The sequence below is a fragment of the Rhinolophus sinicus genome, chromosome 4, assembly GCF_057876585.1.
Source record: "Rhinolophus sinicus isolate RSI-liver-muscle chromosome 4, RSI-T2T, whole genome shotgun sequence".
Classification (NCBI taxonomy): domain Eukaryota; kingdom Metazoa; phylum Chordata; class Mammalia; order Chiroptera; family Rhinolophidae; genus Rhinolophus; species Rhinolophus sinicus.
In genome coordinates, this window is record NC_142504.1 from 12,055,321 (window position 1) to 12,073,283 (window position 17,963).

General features: G+C 46.8%; 1 protein-coding gene across 2 annotated transcripts in view; it reads left to right on the plus strand.

Moving 5' to 3' along the window:
- NOD1 (nucleotide binding oligomerization domain containing 1) overlaps positions 1-9,712 on the plus strand; it is a 37,526-nt gene extending 27,814 nt beyond the window's left edge. The window contains exons 10-14 of one of the 2 annotated variants that reach the window (XM_019726190.3): positions 19-102; positions 936-1,019; positions 3,401-3,484; positions 6,646-6,729; positions 8,425-9,712. In XM_019726190.3, coding sequence (XP_019581749.3) covers positions 19-102; positions 936-1,019; positions 3,401-3,484; positions 6,646-6,729; positions 8,425-8,497 — 409 coding nt within the window. In that variant the 3' untranslated portion in view covers positions 8,498-9,712. The remainder of the gene's footprint in view (positions 1-18; positions 103-935; positions 1,020-3,400; positions 3,485-6,645; positions 6,730-8,424) is intronic. The other variant, XM_074340944.2, reaches the window with a different exon arrangement.
- The last annotated feature ends 8,251 nt before the right edge of the window (positions 9,713-17,963 follow it).

Sequence of the window (17,963 nt, forward strand, 5' to 3'; positions counted from 1 at the left end):
TCCTGCCTCTGCCCTCAGGATGTGGGGCAATAGCATCGGGGACGAAGGAGCCATGGCCTTTGCAGAGGCTCTGAGGAACCACCCCAGCCTGACCAACCTGAGGTAACGCGCTGTCTCCAGGGGCCCACGTGGACACTCTGCCAGCGTCTTGCTTTGCCAGGGGCGGAGCCAAGGGCTTTCCTAACGGGGGAGGTGTTTATGTGTGTGCAGTTTTTTTCTCTCTTAATTGTTTTCACTGAGATATAAGAGGCCTTCAGTAAAGCACATTACTCTTGAGTGTTCAGCTTGGTGATTTGATATAGGCACACACCAGTGTAACCACCACCCAGATCAAGGCATGGGACAGTGCCAGCCCCTCGGCCGTCTCCCCATGTCCCTTGGGGGTGGGGAGGAATTCTTAAATCTAGATAAAACTGGAAGGGACACCACCCTTTCCTCTTTTGCAGATGGGACAGAGGGGACCCTTCATCTCTGTCCAGAGACATGCTGGCCCTCCGGGGGCTGTGGCCAAACCTCCGAGCCGTGGGTGCCCCCTACTGCTTCTTGCTGATGAAAGAGAGTGTGAGATGGTGGGCACCTGGCAAATGTTAGCCCCCGAAGCAGAGCTCAGCACCTGGCAAATGTTAGCCCCCGAAGCAGAGCTCAGCAGGCCCCCTCAGCTTGCAGGCTGCGCTGTGACCTAGCCTCGCCAGTGTTCTGTTTCCTCTCTGGCCTCTCCTTCATCAGCCTTGCACCTGACCTCATGCTCTGAGTGTGGGTTCTGGAGCAACAAAGCCTGGCCGGCCGCTGGCGAGGACAAGCACTTCTGTCTCCTGCCCCGAGTCAGCCAGGCAGGGCCACCTCCAGGTGCATCCTCCCAGCTGTTTTGGTTGCTGAAGCCAAAGGCAAATGTAGGCAGGTCTCTAATCATCCACCCCTCGTGTTCTCCTTCCTAGTCTGGCATTCAACGGCATCTCTACAAAAGGAGGAAAGAGCCTCGCGCAGGCCCTGCGGCAGAACGCGTCTCTGAGAATATTCTGGTAATAACCAGTCATTTTGAAAGGTGGGGTCTTGGGGAGTATTCTGGCGCACAGCCTAGAATTTTAACTGTAAAGCTGCCTCTCAATTGAAAAGGCTCTAGGCCCTTCCTCAAAGTTAGGTTGGTAATTTCCTGTTAGAGAAGAAAACAGCGATTCCCGGAAGCGGGCAGTGGGCCCCGGAGCATGAGTTTGAGGCCTTCTTTGCCAGCCTGAGCCTCAGGAAAACCACAAGGCCGGCCATTCTGTCAGGAGAGGCCTCAGAACCCTCTCAGCTATGCCTTGAAGAGTCCAACTCTCATGCACATGCTTCAATTTGTCTCCCTTCCTCCCTGCTTTCCTCCCCAGGCAGCCTGCTTTCCCCTGGTAGCCACATCAGGATTGGCCTTCACCTGTCACCTGTCACAGGAAGCCCACTGTCCTCGCTCCCTCTCTTACTCCAGGGGCACTAATTAATTAGTGTATGTTACCTTCTGACGGGCTCTTTTTTTATGGTCCTTTCTTTTTTGGCCATTTACTCTATTTTATTTATTTACTTGTATTGTATTTACGTGCCTGTCGTAATTCCTTACGGGTGAGGAAATGGCCCTCAGTGTCTCTATCCTCTTCTCACAGCGCAAAGCTCATGAGATATTGGTTAAGTTAGTTAATGAAAATGTCATTATTAGGAGGGTTCTGATACTAGGCCTGCCTGGCCAGTTAGAGCATTCTTAATTCTTTTCCCCTCAAAAAAATCTTCTAAAATATTTTGAAAAGTAATGTATGCTCTTTTGGAAAAAATGTGACACCGAACTCTGAAAAGTAGGAAGTGAAAGTCCCTCCTCCCCGTGTTTTCCAAATATAACCTTTTCCTTCTAGTCTTTGAGTATATTCTAGATCTCTAGCATTCAAATGTACATATATTCAAATCTGTATGTATATATGTGTATTCTTTTCTTACAAAATGGAAAAGCATTTAACAAGTGGCTTTGAGAAAATTTTAACCATATATTATCCGTATTTTACATGTCCCTTAGTGTGAGGTTTTCTCAATCTCAACACTGTTGACACGTTGGTCCAAATAATTCTTTGTTGTGAGGGGCTGTCCTGTGCATTGAGGGATGTTTAGCAGAATCCCTGGCCTACCCATTACATACCAACAGTGACCCCAGTTGTGATGATCAAAAGTGTCTCCAGACATTGGCCAGTGTCCCCCGGAGGGGGAATCGCCGTGGTTGAGCACCACGCCTCTATGTGGGTAATAATGTCAAGCCCAGCACTTCCGGAGTACTGATGGTACGCCACACATTCTTTCCAGCCTGGACATGTCTTAACTCACTCTCACAACCACCTGTTAGGCCTGTACTATGACTGTCCACATTTACCGGTGAGAAAACGCAGGCCTAGGGCGAACAGTTAAACCACCTGCCCACCCGAGGTCGCCCTGCGAGTTGGTGATACACGCCCGCGTGTCTGGCTCCAGAGCACTTTAAACCCCGTGCTCTCTGCCTCCTTCCTTATGAGACCCTCCTTCTCCAAGGGCTGCACAACGTCCCACAGAGCGGACACTAGCAAGTTATTTTGCCTGTTGCGTTTATTGGTAGATATTTAAATTGTTCATCTTATGACTGATAATACTGCAGTTGATACTGCCGGTATAACTGACCCTTATGTGTATGTCGTTGCACACTGCAGGGTCAGCTTCCAGGACTCTAACCCTTGGCTCAGAGTGTAACACATTTACAATTTGGTCAGCCACTACCAAATTGCCTTTCGAGGAAGGATTTGGTTTTTTTAATGTTCTTTCTAGTCCATTCACCTTCCTTATTGAGTCTTTCATCCACTGGCACGTCAGAGTCCAATCCTATCTACATCCAGGAGCTTCCAGCCCTCTGTGCTTTATCTAGACCACTCCCGGTTTTAAGAACAATTGACAGACTTCTTGAACTTTCAGTCACCAAATCTGGGTCCCTTATAACTGGCCTCACAGCAAAGCGCTGGACTCATTTTAATATCAGTCAGCAAGATTTGGAGGTTTTCATCTGACTGACTTTGGTAACAAGCTCTGTGGTGTTCTGGAGGAGACTTGAGAAGCAGGCATTGACCCCTCATTTTCTGGGGGCCCCATCTCCTGTGAGACCTGAGGCCTCAGCAAGGATGGGGAGGAGGTATGGGCTCCTCTGAAATAGGAGCTCGGGTGAAGGGTTTGCCCTAGAAATGAATCACCATTTATCATCTATGGAGCTTGGACGCTGGGCTTTGAGCCCTGCTGTTTACTAGGTTCTCAGCAAGTAATCATTAACATAACCTAGAGATACCTGGGCTAGAATCCCACTTCTGCGAATTCATTAAAAAATGTGTGCCAGGTACGGCTCGCCCGAGTAAACACTTCCTTTCTTTCCCAGGCTCACCAAAAACGAACTCAACGATGAGGTAGCAGAGAGCTTGGCAGAGATGCTGGAAGTCAACCAGACGTTGAAACATTTATGGTAACTCAGAGAACCTTAGAATTTCAGACTGTGCTACTTTTTAAAATACCGAGATAAAATGCATGTGCCATACAAAGGGTTGTGCAATTATCACTGCTATCTAATTTACCTACTCGCTTCCTCTATCCCCCCAAACCTGCATTCAACGGTCGCATTCTGCTCCTCCCTGAGTCCCTGACAACCACTAACCTACCTTTAGTCTCTATGGATGTGCCTATTCTGGGCCTTTCATAGAAATGGAATCATACAGTAGGTGACCGTTTGTCTCTGTGTTCTTTCACTAGCGTAAGTCTTCAGGGTTCATCTACATTATAGCATATATCGGCACTTCATTGCTTTTCATGGATAAATGATATTCCATGGTGTGCTTATTCCACATTTTGTATATCCATGCCTATGTTGGTAGCATTTAGGTTGTTTCTACTTTTTGACGGCATAATGTTACTGTGAACATTCAGGTACATGCTTGTGTGTAAACATATGCTTTCCTTTCTCTTGGGGATAGGCTGAGGAACAGAAGTGCTGGGTCATATGGTTACTCTCTGTTAACTTTTTCAGGAACTGCCAAAGGGTTTTCCAAAGTGGTTGTATCGCTTTATATTCCCCCCAGGAAGGTATGAGGGTCCCCATTTCCCTGCATCCTCACCAACTCTTGTTGTTGTTAATTCTTTTTGAGTCTTGTCACCTAGTGGGTGTTTTGATTTGCATTCCTCTGATGACTAATAACGTTGGACATCTTTTCATGTGCCTGGTGGCCATCTGTGTATCTTCTTTGGAGAAATGTCTCCACATCATTGCCCATTTTTAAATTGGGTTATTTTAAATTGGGTCGTTGTATTGCTGAGTTGTCAGAGTTCTTTCTATAATCTGGGTAGCAGACATTTATTAGACATATGATTTGCAAATACTTTCTCTCTGTGGAGTTTTTCACTTTCTTGATAGTGATCTTTGAAGCACGAAAGCTTTTACTTTTGATGAAGCCCAATGTATCTATTTTTTTCTTTGGTTGCTTGTGCTTTATGTATCTTACTAAGAAATCACTGCCTAATCCAAGGTCATAGGATTTACACCTAAGTTTTCTTTTGTGTGTTATAGCTTTGCTCCTTCATTTAGGTCTTTGATCCATTTGGAGTTAATTCTTATGTATAGTATGAGGTATAAGGGTGTAACTTCATTTGTTTTGCATGTGGATATCCAGCTGTCCCAGTACCACTTGTTGAAAAGACTCTTTCCCTTTGGAATGGCCCTGACACTTTTGCCCAAAATCAAATGATCATAAATGTATGGGTTTATTGGTTTATTTTTGGACCTTCTATTCTAGTCCATTGAGACATATATTTATCCTTACACCAGCGACATACTCTCCTGATTATTGTAACTTTGTAGTCAGTTTTGAAGTCAGGAAGTGTGAGTCTTCCAACTTCATTCTTTGTTCTCAAGATTGGCTATTCTGGGTCCCTTGCATTTCCATATGAATTTTAGATCACCTTACCAATTTCTGAAAAAAGCCTGATTGTGCTACTTTTACGTCTTTTTGTTGTTTGTTTTCTTTCTGGCACATATATATAATGCCCTTCCCCAGGTGCCAGGCCAGCCGCTCCAGGTAGAACGGCACTAGGCCATGACTAGGGAGTGTGTCTTGGCTGCTTCGTGCAGTCATGGGCCACACTGGCCCTTGTGGATGTGGCCCCAGCGGGCATATGTGCCTGAGCACTGCTGGCTTTTTAGCTTTCCTCCTACCCGGCCTCTTGCCAAGTCTTGGCTGGAGGCAGCTCACCCTGCCCCCAGCAAGGCCCGTGGTAGCAGCTATGAAGGAAGTGATTAGAAAATGCAGCGTTTAACTGAATGCAGAACTCTGTGCCCACTTCCGAGTTCTATTTTTGCTCCTTTTGCAAAAGTGTCAAGTTACACTGTGGTCAAGCTTACCAGAAGGTTATCAACTCTGCCACTGAGCCCAGCCTGTGGGAAATGTGGCTGGGAGCATTGGGTCCCAGTTGCAACACAGCCACCATAGTCCCGTGTGCTTGGGCAGTAACGGTGACAAGAGCTCCCTTCCACTGGGCACCGTGGCATAGGTGATAAGAACTGTTTTGTACATATCCTCCCACCCAGGGTAGAGGGTTCTCTTATAGTTATTCCCATTTTACAGATCAGGCAACTGAGGCACACATAGCTTAAGTTTATTGCTTCAAGGACCTGTAGCTGAGAAGTGGAGAGTGGGTATGTATACATGAGAGGAGCGTTTAACCACTGGGCTCTACTGTCTCTTTAAAGGGTTGGCCCCTTCGCACTTAATTTCTATAACCTCATCAATCACAACAGCATAGACCTTCATCTTCCTGGTAGGGCTGCCTTGTTGGGTCAGTTCCCAGGATGTCTAAGGCTCAAGCACAGCAGTAGCCTCATTCTACAAATAGCTGAGTGAGGGATGAACCTGGGATGGAGCATACACACATCACTGCCTTGTGCTGCATTTATTTCCTGAGTTGGAAGCATTGCTTCCAGGGATGCGTTTCAGGAATTGCCTCCCAGCTGTATCTGAGACCCTTGTTTCATTTGGATCACTGCTCCCCAACATAATGGCGTTACTCTTAGAGGCCCCCTTACCGAAGTTTTTCCACTGGGACACACGAGTGGCACAGGGGAACTATTTCTCCTCCCTCCCTCTCAGATGTTGGAGCCGACATCAGCCCCTCTTCAAGGACTTTGTTTCCCCCCAGAGAAGAGAGTGGCCAGTTGGTAGCTACTTAACTTTAAGGCTTGCCTTTCCCTAACCACCTGGAAGGAGAGCTCAGACTGCCTGTTCCCTAGATGAGCGTCTTAGAATTTGTCGTTCAGACTGGTGGTCTCCAAACATGTTTGATTGGGCTCCCCTGCAATGAAAAATGTCGGGCACTCACTCATATTGAACGAGCTCCATATGAATACACAGATATAGAATGCTTACTATACAAATATACAGAAATTTAAACCTTTTAAAGGATATCCTTTCCTCTGGTGGATTGGATCTAGACGATCTTAGCCAGAATAAAAGTCATGTGGACTCAGTTCTTCCCCTGACTCTGTCTCTTATCCCACCATCTCCTTACAACTACCTAATGAAGGGGGCAGATTTAACCCAGTATTATGTATTTGATACAAAAGATATGTTGTTCTTCCAGGCTTATCCAGAACCAGATCACAGCCAAGGGGCTCGCCCAGCTGGCAGCTGCATTACAGAAGAACACTGGTGTAATGGAGATTTGGTAAGACCCTTCCACCACTTGAAATAATAATAGTGATTATTTACTCAGCACTGTTGACTATGTGCCAGGTACAATGTAGGGCAATTTCCATTTACTCCTCATCTTTCCAACAATCGTGTAAAGTAGGTGGTACTATGTCCATTTCACAGATGTAGAAACTGAGGCCCAGACCAAGGTCACACCTCACAGGAGAAGCTGGCATTTTCCCAGACTGCCCAACTCCATAGTTGGGGTTCTCTTCCCCAGCCACCCTGTCCTGTCAACTGTCCTGGGGTCACATAGGGACAAACAGCTTGGGGAAAGGGATTCCCCCTGACAGTGAATCACCCTGGGACTCACGAGACTGAGAAAAGGATGTGCTGGCCTGGAGTTTGGAGCTCTCTCTTCCTGCTTGCTGGGCTTCCTGGGCTTCAGGATACTTCCAGGCTGGATTTGAGCTGACTGGTCCTCTTTCACAACTTCCTGTTGTTTCTGCCTTGAGGACTTGCTTATGCCAGTGGAAGGAAAGCGCGTTGTTTGCTTTACTGTAAAACTGAGCCCTATTCCATTTCATTGCCTCCCACAAGACGCATACACTCTGAGGTGGCCCTGGGCTTGTAGCGTATGCCGCGGCGGTGGGGGTGGGGGCGGGAGCAGGGTTCCCATTAGTAACAACAGCTCTGCAGTCGGGTGCTGGGGAAAACGCAGCCAACTGACAGGCAGGGCCCTGGAAGACTCCTGAGTGCTCTGGGATTTGTTCTCCACTTGGAGCCCAAGACCGCCCTGCGGGGTAGAGCTGGATTTCCCTTGAGGACACAGATCGCAGGAGTTCATACTCCCAGTGGCTTCCCTGAGGTCCAGGGAACTGCCACACTGTGACCCACAGCCTGCGCTCAGGGGACAGTTATTCTTAACTACTTTCTTTCTTCATGAGGAGGAGACATTCACAGCCAATGATGATGACAATAATAAGAAAAATAAAAATAGAAATAAATCAAGGTATAGCTCCCTAACCTTGGCTCCTGGAACAGTGTTTTTTAACCTTTGCTCTGGTCATTGTGAATGGATCATTAAATCAGTTTGGTGGGTTGCAACCAGCATTATTTAAAAATCGAAATTGAACAGAATACCCAGAATGTACTGTGCACAGCATGAAGCATTATTCCATAATCTTGTTTCAGATGCGGGTATGTGTGTATGCATAGATGCCGGTTAGCAATGTAACCTGCAGCTCTTATTTGGGGTCATGGTCCAAAAAAAAACAAAAAAAACAACAACAAACGAGTTTGAAAATCTCTATCCCAGAGAAGAGAGCCCAGCTCCGACAAGACAGATGGAGGCCAGGGTGGCCTGTGGGCCTGTGGAGCTGAGCTCACGCCTCAGCCCGGAAGGCATGAGAGCAAACAGAATTTTGGTTTGCATTAATCTCCAGCCACCCACGCGGCCTGTGATCCCTTCCCTAGAACTCCATTTGTTTCCTGCTGACTCTGTTGTTGGCGTTTTCTCCACTCTATTCCTGGTGACCTTAGTGAGACCCAGATCACAGTGATGGTAGCTGGAGAGGATTTCTATGAATATCGAACGGATACTCGGCTAGAGCGTGCTCCTGAATTTCAGGGTCATGTGACACATGAGAGTGTGTTAGGAACACACATGGGGAAGGAGCGTACAACAGTCCCTAACATTTTACTTGTGTTCTCGGTTTCTCTCCAACAGCGTAAACGGAAACTTGATAAATCCAGAGGAGGCCAAAGTCTTTGAAGAAGAGAAGCGGATTGTCTGTTTCTGAGCGGATGCTCTCCTGTTCGCGGGTCTCGGCGCTGGGAGGTTCTCTAGCAGCAGACGCCACTCTGTGCAGTCACCTCGCCTTAGATGTCCTAGAGGGCAGACACGGGACAGCCAGGAGGCCACTGCCTTCATCCTGCAAATCACTCTCCGTGCGGACGCTCTGACTGACAAACTCCCTGCACGGCTAGTACCATTTTGCAGGGGAGAGTGTGCTCTGTGCGCCATTTCTGTGACTGTTCACATACTATGAAGAGGCGTTCATGTATATACATGGATATTTTCACCTGAAACGAGAGGAGTCAGACTTTGAGCTCCTCTGAATGGCTGCCCGAGGACCCGGGGGAGTGAGGTGGTCACTGCTGCCTTCACCGGACAGTCGACGATGTGGTGCCAAGTTTCTTGGAGAAAAGGTGCTCAACCAACAAGAAGTGTTGTACCTGAAATATTCTCTTCTTCCTCAGTCCTTCTCCGTGTGTTGATAGTATTCTCACTTCCCAGCTGTAGCTCCTGAGGTGTGTACAGTATCGACACATACTCATCCGAGGTTTGCTAGAAAGTTGATGCCAAGGGAAGGAGTCATCACAGGCTTTTGTTTTAGTCCTGGGGTCTCACTGTCTGCTGACAAAGATCACTGGATGCCCTCTTAGCTGGTCTAAGAAAAAAGATGATGTCTTCATAATGCTGAGTTTCCCCTCAAGGCTTGACCTCTTCTGGAAGGCTAATACTACAGGCAAAGCGGGTCTGTCCCTGAAGGAGAATCACTGCTCGCCCTCCAGAAGGAATAGGCCTGGCTTACCTTTGTGGCCCTGGCATCCACATAGAAGCCTCTCTCTCTCTCTCGCTCTCTCTCTCTCTCTGTCTCTCTCTCTCTCTGTCTCTCTCTCTCTCTCTGTCTCTCTCTGTCTCTCTCTCTGTCTCTCTGTCTCTCTCTCTCTCTGTCTCTCTGTCTCTCTCTCTCTCTCTCTCTCTCTATCTCTCTCTCTCCCCACCCCGCCCTTTGAGGAAGGGCATCTCTTCCTGCCGCTGAGTAGTTCTGAGGGTGACTGAGGTGGAGCCAAGATGCAGAGAGCCGCTGAGAACCTTGCTACGAGAGCATGTAGACACCTACCACCATGGCGGGCACCTGGTAGATGCTGAATGGGGGTAGTGACAGTACCAGATAACTTGTTTTTTGCCAATTCACTTGTTAATAAAATACTGAAAGCATTGTTTCTAATTGCCTGAATCTGGGATTTTTAAAAAGGGATTCAACCTGGTAAGCATGCTATGTTCCCTGAACCCCATGCTGACTCCTCAGAAGCAGCCGATGCACCGGTGGGGCCCTGGGGTGATGTGCTATGAGGAGAGCCTGATGAAGGGAGGTCAGCGGCATCATTCGTTTGATCCTTCACAGACCTTTCCACTTACCAGGGGACCAGAAAAGGCCGAGGAAGTGACTGAGAACACGTCATTGGACCACTGAATCCATGTAGGGGGCTTTTCAGAGGAAATGACTTGAGTCAGGGGTGGCCAGGGCCAGGATATGATGGCATGGGCCAAATTTCACAGCCCTCCCCACTGTGCCATGAGAGGTCCTGGCAGGTCAGCTTCATTGAGTGGAAGACCCCGGGGGGCTGTCACCCACTGTGGCAAGAGGCACTGAGCTGGTAGGAGTCGAACATGAGAGGGGAAAAGGTGAGGGGCCTTCCAACAGTACCTGTGAGTTCTCGGGGGTCCAGCCTGCTTTGTACAGCAGCCCTGTTAGGAAGGGTGCCGTTCAAGAAGTTACCCTGAGAGTAACGGGGAAAATCCTGTACTGTCCATCAGCCACATGATGGCCTTTCCCCTCAGGCTCTGCTTACGTGGTTCCCTCCTCTCACCCCAGATCTGGGAATTCACCTACCAGTCCCCTGCAGAGACAGCAACTCTCCCTACCAGAGAATCTGGACCGTAAATGTGCCCAGAAAGTGCAAAGGAATGAGGAGGCAAACTGAAAGCCAAGGATGCTTGGTACCGACTTCATTCAGACTTACCAAGTAAAAGAACTGCATTTCTCAGCTGACAAATTCACATTTGATTAAACTGCTAACTCTAAACTTCTGAGAGTACAAAATTTACTCAGAAACTACCTAATATGATTGCTTTTAGAACGATCAAAATTTGTATGATGTTACCTTAAATTCGGTTTGGAACTCCTTTGGTCTCCTAGATAGTGAATAACAGATTTTCTATTTCTCTTATAAAAGTGAAATCAGGCCCCTAAATTTGCTGGAAGCTCTTCCATTGCCCATAGGCGTGCTGCTGTGCAGAGATGTGGAGACTTTTCCTAGTCCAGAAAAAGACCATTGAAAAAAGAAAAATTCCACAAACTTGGGAGGTGACTATTTCTTTCCATAGGACGTCTTGGTTGATTTTGAGAAAGAAACTAAAATGACAGCTCTCTTATTTCAGACTTGTATTAATGGCATGTTTGTGCTGATTTGGAACTTTGAAGAAAAAAAAAAAGCCACGTCAGGTCACTGCAGCTTTGGGCCAGGTCCTAAGACTGTCAAAATCTCAATTTCCTCGTTGAAAAATGGGAATCCATGAGTACTGACTCACCGGGCTGTGAAGAGTAAATGAGCTGATCACACAAACAGCAGAGCGCCAGCACAGGGTCGCTGCTCAACGTACACTAGCTATTAAGCAACGGGTCTCGCTGCCACTCACTATGGAGCCCCCACGTTGTTCTCATCTCACTCTTAGGCTTAGGGAGCTTCCCATAAGGTCAAGTAAGGGCAGGAGGCTCTCAGAGTCAAGTCCAAAAATATTCACACCAGGCTTCCTGCAATTCCTCGCTTTGTCAGTGAAAAGCATGGCCGTTAGTCTCCATCGTTATTAGCAAAGCGCCCTACCATCTAAGTGTCACTCACAGAAAAGGGGCGGCGCCAGCACCACCATACAAAGCCAGGCCCAGGAGCCTTTCCCAGGCATCCTTTTCAGTTTCTGAATCTGGGAAGGAGCATTTGGCTCCTTGATAGTTTGGTCCATTTCCTAATGTGGCACACATCTGTTTCCAGTACCTAACTGCTCACTTACTAAGAACAACAATACCCTTGCTCTAAAGCTGAAAGACAAAACCACGACTATTATTACCCAGGTCTATCTATAGAGAGGAATTTCAATAGCTCGTGAGTGGGTCGAGGCTCGGGGTACCACACAGATGGGCTGGTGGCAGAGCGGCAGAGCCTAGGGGCCATCCCAGCACAATTCTCTCAGCCTTAAAACTAAATTAGCTGCACCTAAGACCAGCTTAAAATTTGTAGAGGCACTAAGCACTGAAAAGGTTACGGGTGGCCAGTGATCTGTTATCCAAAAAATAAAATTAAAATAAAATTAAGCAATAGTAAATTATAAAAAGAATAAGTGCCAGGACGTCAAACAAGTTTCTGATTTTTCCTATGATGACTTTGGTGCTTTTGGGGGCAAAGAACAAATATCAAAATATCTCACAAATTTTTCCTTGATTTTTTTCCTCTGTCACTGTGCTTTATTTTTGTTATAAAAACAATACCAAAATATGAAAGAAAAAATTTAAATTAATGCTAATGATAACACATGCTAACACAACTATTTTAATTTTTGCATGCCTTCTTCCCGTGTTTTTTGCCTACTTTGAGACATTTTTGTTGCCAATTTTTTAAATGTGGTAAACTACACATAAACTTACCATCTTAACCATTTTAAGTTACAGTTCAGTGGTGTTGAGTAAGGTCAGGCTGCTGTGCCATCAACCCCGCCATTCAGCTCTAGAACTCTCCTGGTAAAACTGAAACTCTGCCCATTAAGTAACTCCCTATTCCCCCCTCCCCCTCCGCCCCAGCCCCTGGCAACCACCCTTTTACTTTCCCTTTCTATGATTTTGACTACTCTAAGGTCCTCATATACCTGGAATCGTGCAGTATTTATCTTTTGTGACTGGCTTATTTCACTTAGCATAGTGTCATCCATCTTGAATTTCCTTCTTTTTTAAGGCTGAATAATATTTTGAGACATCTTTTATGTAATGAGGAAGGGGAAATGGTAGAAGAGGGTAAGGGGGGGTCAAATATATGGTGATGGAAGGAGAAGTGACTCTGGGTGGTGAGCACACAAGGTGATATACAGATGACGTATTACAGACTCGTACACCTGAAACCTATTTGTATTTAATTTTACTAACCACTGTCACCCCAATAAAATTAATTTAAAAAAAGATGTCTTTTAACATAGTTATCACAGTGTACGTTTGCAGTTTTTCATTTCCCCACATCGTTACAGAGTCTTTATAATTGTCATTTGTATTCTCGTGGTTTGATACTTTGCTTGGTTATATTCCAAATGCTAGGTATTCAGGTTTCCAGATTGGTTGTGGAGGTGATTATTCTGGACTGTTTTATGGAAGTAAACAGTTCTTTACGATTATTTCTTTGGAGTGGGATTATCAGAGAGTCTTGGAATAAAGTTTTATTTCTTTTTCGACCTACGTTAGCCCATAAGGTTCAGAGGTGTGATAACTGGCTTGGAAGCAGGTAGAGCTAGAGAACAATGTAACGTGAAGCCAGCACTGTCTCCTTGGAATGGGAATAAAGCCTCTGCCTGGACGGTCACCCTAGGCAGTGTTCAGGCACCATAGCTTTTTCTTGGCCCCCGCACCCCCAACCATCATGGCTGCAAACAGGCACTGGTAGTGACTACAAAGCAGAGAAGAATGAATAAGCCATAAATCGGCAACTGTTTGAAACTGGTACTGGGCAAGGTAACCACTTAGTAGTGCAGGTGTCAGTTATCTTCAAAATCCATTTTCCTTCATTGAAAATAATGTATAAATGTGTGTATGTGTAGGTGTCCTTGCTTTGCCTAAACAAACCCAGCCTGACTGAACCCATTAACACTGGGTCAGATGGAAACTCCTTCTTTCTAACAACCCTATGAAGTAGGAATTATTTCACGAATGAGGAAACTGAGAACTAGTGAGTACGGGTGTATATCTTGCCTTGCTAATCAGGGTGTGTATGCAAATGGGACAAAAAAGGGCAAAACCCTTCAGAATAGGGATTTTGGCAAATGTAGAAAGTTCTGACTGGCAGCATCTAAGATTCTGAGCTTAGTTCAGTCGTCACTAACCACTCAGGAAACTGGTGTTGAGGAGCAAAAGCAACTTGCCCAAGGTCACACACACGCTTTGTTATTGGTAGAGCAGGAATTAAAAGACAGGCCTCTGGCTGGTTTTATTTTCCCCCGTTCTGACAGAGTTTGTGACCTTCAGTTCACTGTGCAACGGACCTTTCTGCCATGTCTATTAAACCTGGTCCCAACCCACGAGGGCAACAAAATGCCCTCTCCTCCTAAGGGCACACACGGGGTCTCTGTAGTGTCCCTGGGATTCTTCGGGAAGCCTGATCTTTAGCCCTAAATCCATGGGGCTAAATGGTACAGGACTCAGGAGTCATGTTGACAAGCCTCATTGTCTGAGAGTCGCAAGGATGGGAACAGGCTGGAGAATGTCAGCTGACGCAAGAGTCTCACTCTACAGAGCCAGCAGCTTCGTCAGCGGCCACACATCCTCCACTCCCACCCATGGGACTGACCAAAGGGAGTGGGTGCATTCCAGAGCTGGGGACGTTCATATTTGGATGGTTTGCATCACAAGAGGGCAGCACATGTCCAGCAATTCTCCATTATGTAAGTGCCACAAAGGAGCCAACTGTGCAGGGGGGACTCGATCCAAAGTGCATGGTGTTAAAGCAATTTCATCTTAAGCTCATTCTTCCATGAGTCCAAAGACGCTGGTAAATGGGGAGAGTTGGCCCCAAGACTATTACAGGAAGTCCTCTGGGTACTGAGGATCTGGGTTCAAACCCCAGTGGTACCAGCAGCTGTGTGACCTTGGACAAGTGACTTCGCTTTGCTGTGCCTCCCCTCACAGGGTTGTTTGATTATGAGGAGTAAATGAATGAATATACGCAACGCACTTCAAACAGTACCTGACATGTAACAAGGGCTCCAGAAGTAGTGACTCTTGTTATCTCATTGGACCTCTTCCCTCCAGCACTGTCTCCACCATCACTAGGCATCAGGCAAGAGAAAGGAGGGGCCTGTGCTGGGCCGTCCTTCCTCTCCTTAGGAGCCCCTCCAAAACAACACCACCATTTTCAAACTGACAGCAAACTCCAGACAAGGCTGACCGCCTGAGGGGTAAGAACGAAGCATCCCCTGTCCTTAACATGGTCTACATTTTCATCTTGCTCAGAAACCACCCGTCCAGGTCAGATCCAGACGCATGGACCAGGAAAGCCAAAGCCTGTGGGCGTTGTGACTTGGTGTCACAGATGTGACAGTGAATTATCGGGCTTTCCACACTAACATCAGATGGTTGAAATCATTTCTTGGATGTCAGCATGTGGTTCCGCTTCTAGTGTCCTTTCCTGTCACTTGGACATGTCTGCCTGTAGCAGTGAATGAGGGGAGTCCTGAGAGCGTGCAGGAGAGGAGCACAGAGAGGGAGGCAGGTGAGAACAGAGTGAAGCAAAACAAATCGGGAGGATGGGAGGTGGGCAAGCTAACTCCTGGAATCCTGACTCCCACCCTGCTGCACACCCAGTGCGTTGGGGGCCATTGGCCTCGCGTCCTGGACATCGAAGTTCCATGGAGCCAGTGGCTCACCGCTGAGCAGATGTGGGGGCGTCCAGATGCCCGCGACGCTTCTAGGTTCCCCAGTGCATACTCACTGGGCATTGTGTAAGGTGTGTTTCCTTCTGCTGAGCCAATGCACTTGTTTGTGATTCATTTTCCCAGGAGGGCCCACTGGTGGTCAACAAAATCCTTCCATTTGAATCGACGAGTCCAGCATTTCTCAACCTTTTTTTCATAATTGGCCCTTGAAGGAGACTTTTTAGACATTTTTGCCTACTCCCCGCTCCCAGTATGAAATTTGAATACCATAGGTAATATTATATTTATATACTTTATGTACTTTGGCCCTTTGGAGGGCCACAAACCATTAAATATCCAAGTTCTTTTTTGTCTGCCAAGAACTAATTTTCACTCCTTTAGGGGTGATTGCCTCCCTATTGAGAATGCTTCATCTAGTCAAACCCCTGGTAATTCTTATCACCGTGCCATCTCCAGAACCCCTCTGTCACCATAAAGGCTGCCTGCCTTTCTATGCATTATTCAGCTTCTAAGTCAACAATCTTAATACTTATAAATTTAACACTCTCATTCTTCCTTTTCACTATTTTATTGTCCTGAAAACAATTTTCATCTATGTGCAAAACCTTTGGTTATGCTATGAAAAGAAAATGCTGTTTGTGAAAGGGGAACCGTCTGTTTTAACAGCAACAGTTGCTATCTGAAGCGCTCTGGGGTCAGCAGCTTCAGAGACGAGTTTCTATTACGAGTCCCCAGCTAGAGCCACAAGCCTTTGCTGCTGTTTCACTTCCCTTTCTCACTTCCTGGTTCCTCTACCGTCACACCCCGGCCCCTAAGAGACCCAGGATTGTCCAGAATTCCCCTTCTGAAATAGAACTCAGGCCTCTCCCACCCCAGAGTGCCTACCTCACCACTACTAAGCTCCGCTAGCTATTAGGATGTGACACTGATTCAAGTAATTCAAAGTAGATGCAACTGTTTAATAGGACTGCCCCTGACAGATGTAAACTATCATGTCAGAAGAGTAGCTGGCTGATCAAAATACTTTCCAATTAGACACTTCATGTCAAATTAATCTTCATGTCTCCTCAGTCATCTCCCTCACAATCAAAATAATTCCAGAACATGGTTGATCCCTGCAATGTCTTAAGCAGAGCTGAGAATATTGGCCTATCCATCCACCTGTCCATCCACCTGTCCAGCCATCCGTCCAGCCACCTGTCCATCCATCCGTCCAGCCACCCGTCCATCCACCCATCCATCCATCCATCCATCCGTCCATCCATCCGTCCACCCACCTGTCCATCCATCCACCCGTCCATCCATCCACCCGTCCATCCATCCACCTGTCCATCCATCCACCCGTCCATCCATCCACCCGTCCATCCACCCACCCGTCCATTCATCCACCTGTCCATCCATCCATCCATCCATCCATCCATCCATCCATCCATCCACCCACCCACCCACCCATCCATCCATTTCACAATAAATACTGAACACCTACTTTTATGCCAGGTACTGTGCTGGCTGCTAGGAATATAATGGTTAACGGCATGCCTGGGATTTGACTTTACCCTCCTTACAAGTTATTTAATTAGTTAGTCTGTTACTGTTTCACAGATGCTGGCACAGGACACGAGACTCCTGGGTCAGAGACACAGGACTTTATTATTCACAGAACTGCAAAATAGCCAATGGTAAATAAAAGGGTTTCACGGGGATGACAGTCAACATTGTTGAATGTTTTGGTAAGGTCACAATCAGATTAGACCTGAAAAGTACCCATGGACTTAGTGACACGGAGGTCATGGGTCACCTTAAGAACAGCTGTTTTGGTAGACTGACAGCAGGGAAGACGGATGGGTTGGGCTGAGAAGCAATTGGAAAATGGGGATCTCTTTCAAGAAATACAATGTGAAAGACATCAGAACAGTAGCTGAACGGGGACATGGGGTCTAGGGAGCGTCACTTCATCTGACTTCAGATGAGAAGGCACTAAGTGTTAATGGGAAAGACATAACAGGGAGGGAGACATAATTATAGGACAGAGAGGCAGTGACTGAGAATTTCAGGTTCTTGAGATGAGCTGGGCGGGGGTCTCCAGCATAGATGAGTGCGTGAACTTCATACAGGAAGAAGGGCTTTGCCATTTAAGAGTAAGAAAGGAGAAGACAGGTGCAGACTAGATGGGTGTGCGAGGTTAGGAATAGGGTGTTATGCCATCATCAATATCCAGAGTGAATGCAAGACTACGCATATTGTTAAATCGTCCTCTCTTCAGGGGAAAGAGGAAAGCAAAAACAGAGCTGAGTAGATTCTATTTCTTCTTCTTTTTTTCTTTTAGTGGTTTAAAACGACAATATTTATTACTTCACCATGTCTGTAGGTCAGCAGTCCAGCATGGCTTAGATCAGAGATTTTCACAAGACCACGGTCAAGATGACAGCCGGGGCCGCGGACATCTCACAACTTCACTGGGCAAGATCAACTTCCAAGGTCACTCATGTAGTTATTGATGGGGGTTCAGTTCCTCAAAGGCTATTTGGACAGAGAACCTCAATTCCTCAGAGGCTTCCCTGTTTCACTCCAAGTGGACCTTGCCCTAGGACAGCTCACAATATGGCCTGTGGCTTCACCAGAGCAAGCAAATCAGAGGGCATGAGAGTTTGAGAAAGATGGAAGTCATGGAAGCGACATCCCCTCACGTTTGCTATATTCTACTAGCTATAAGCAAGTCATCAGGTCCAGTGCACGGTCAACGGCATGGAATTACAGAAACCGGGACACCAAGCAGCAGGGATTACGGGGTGCCA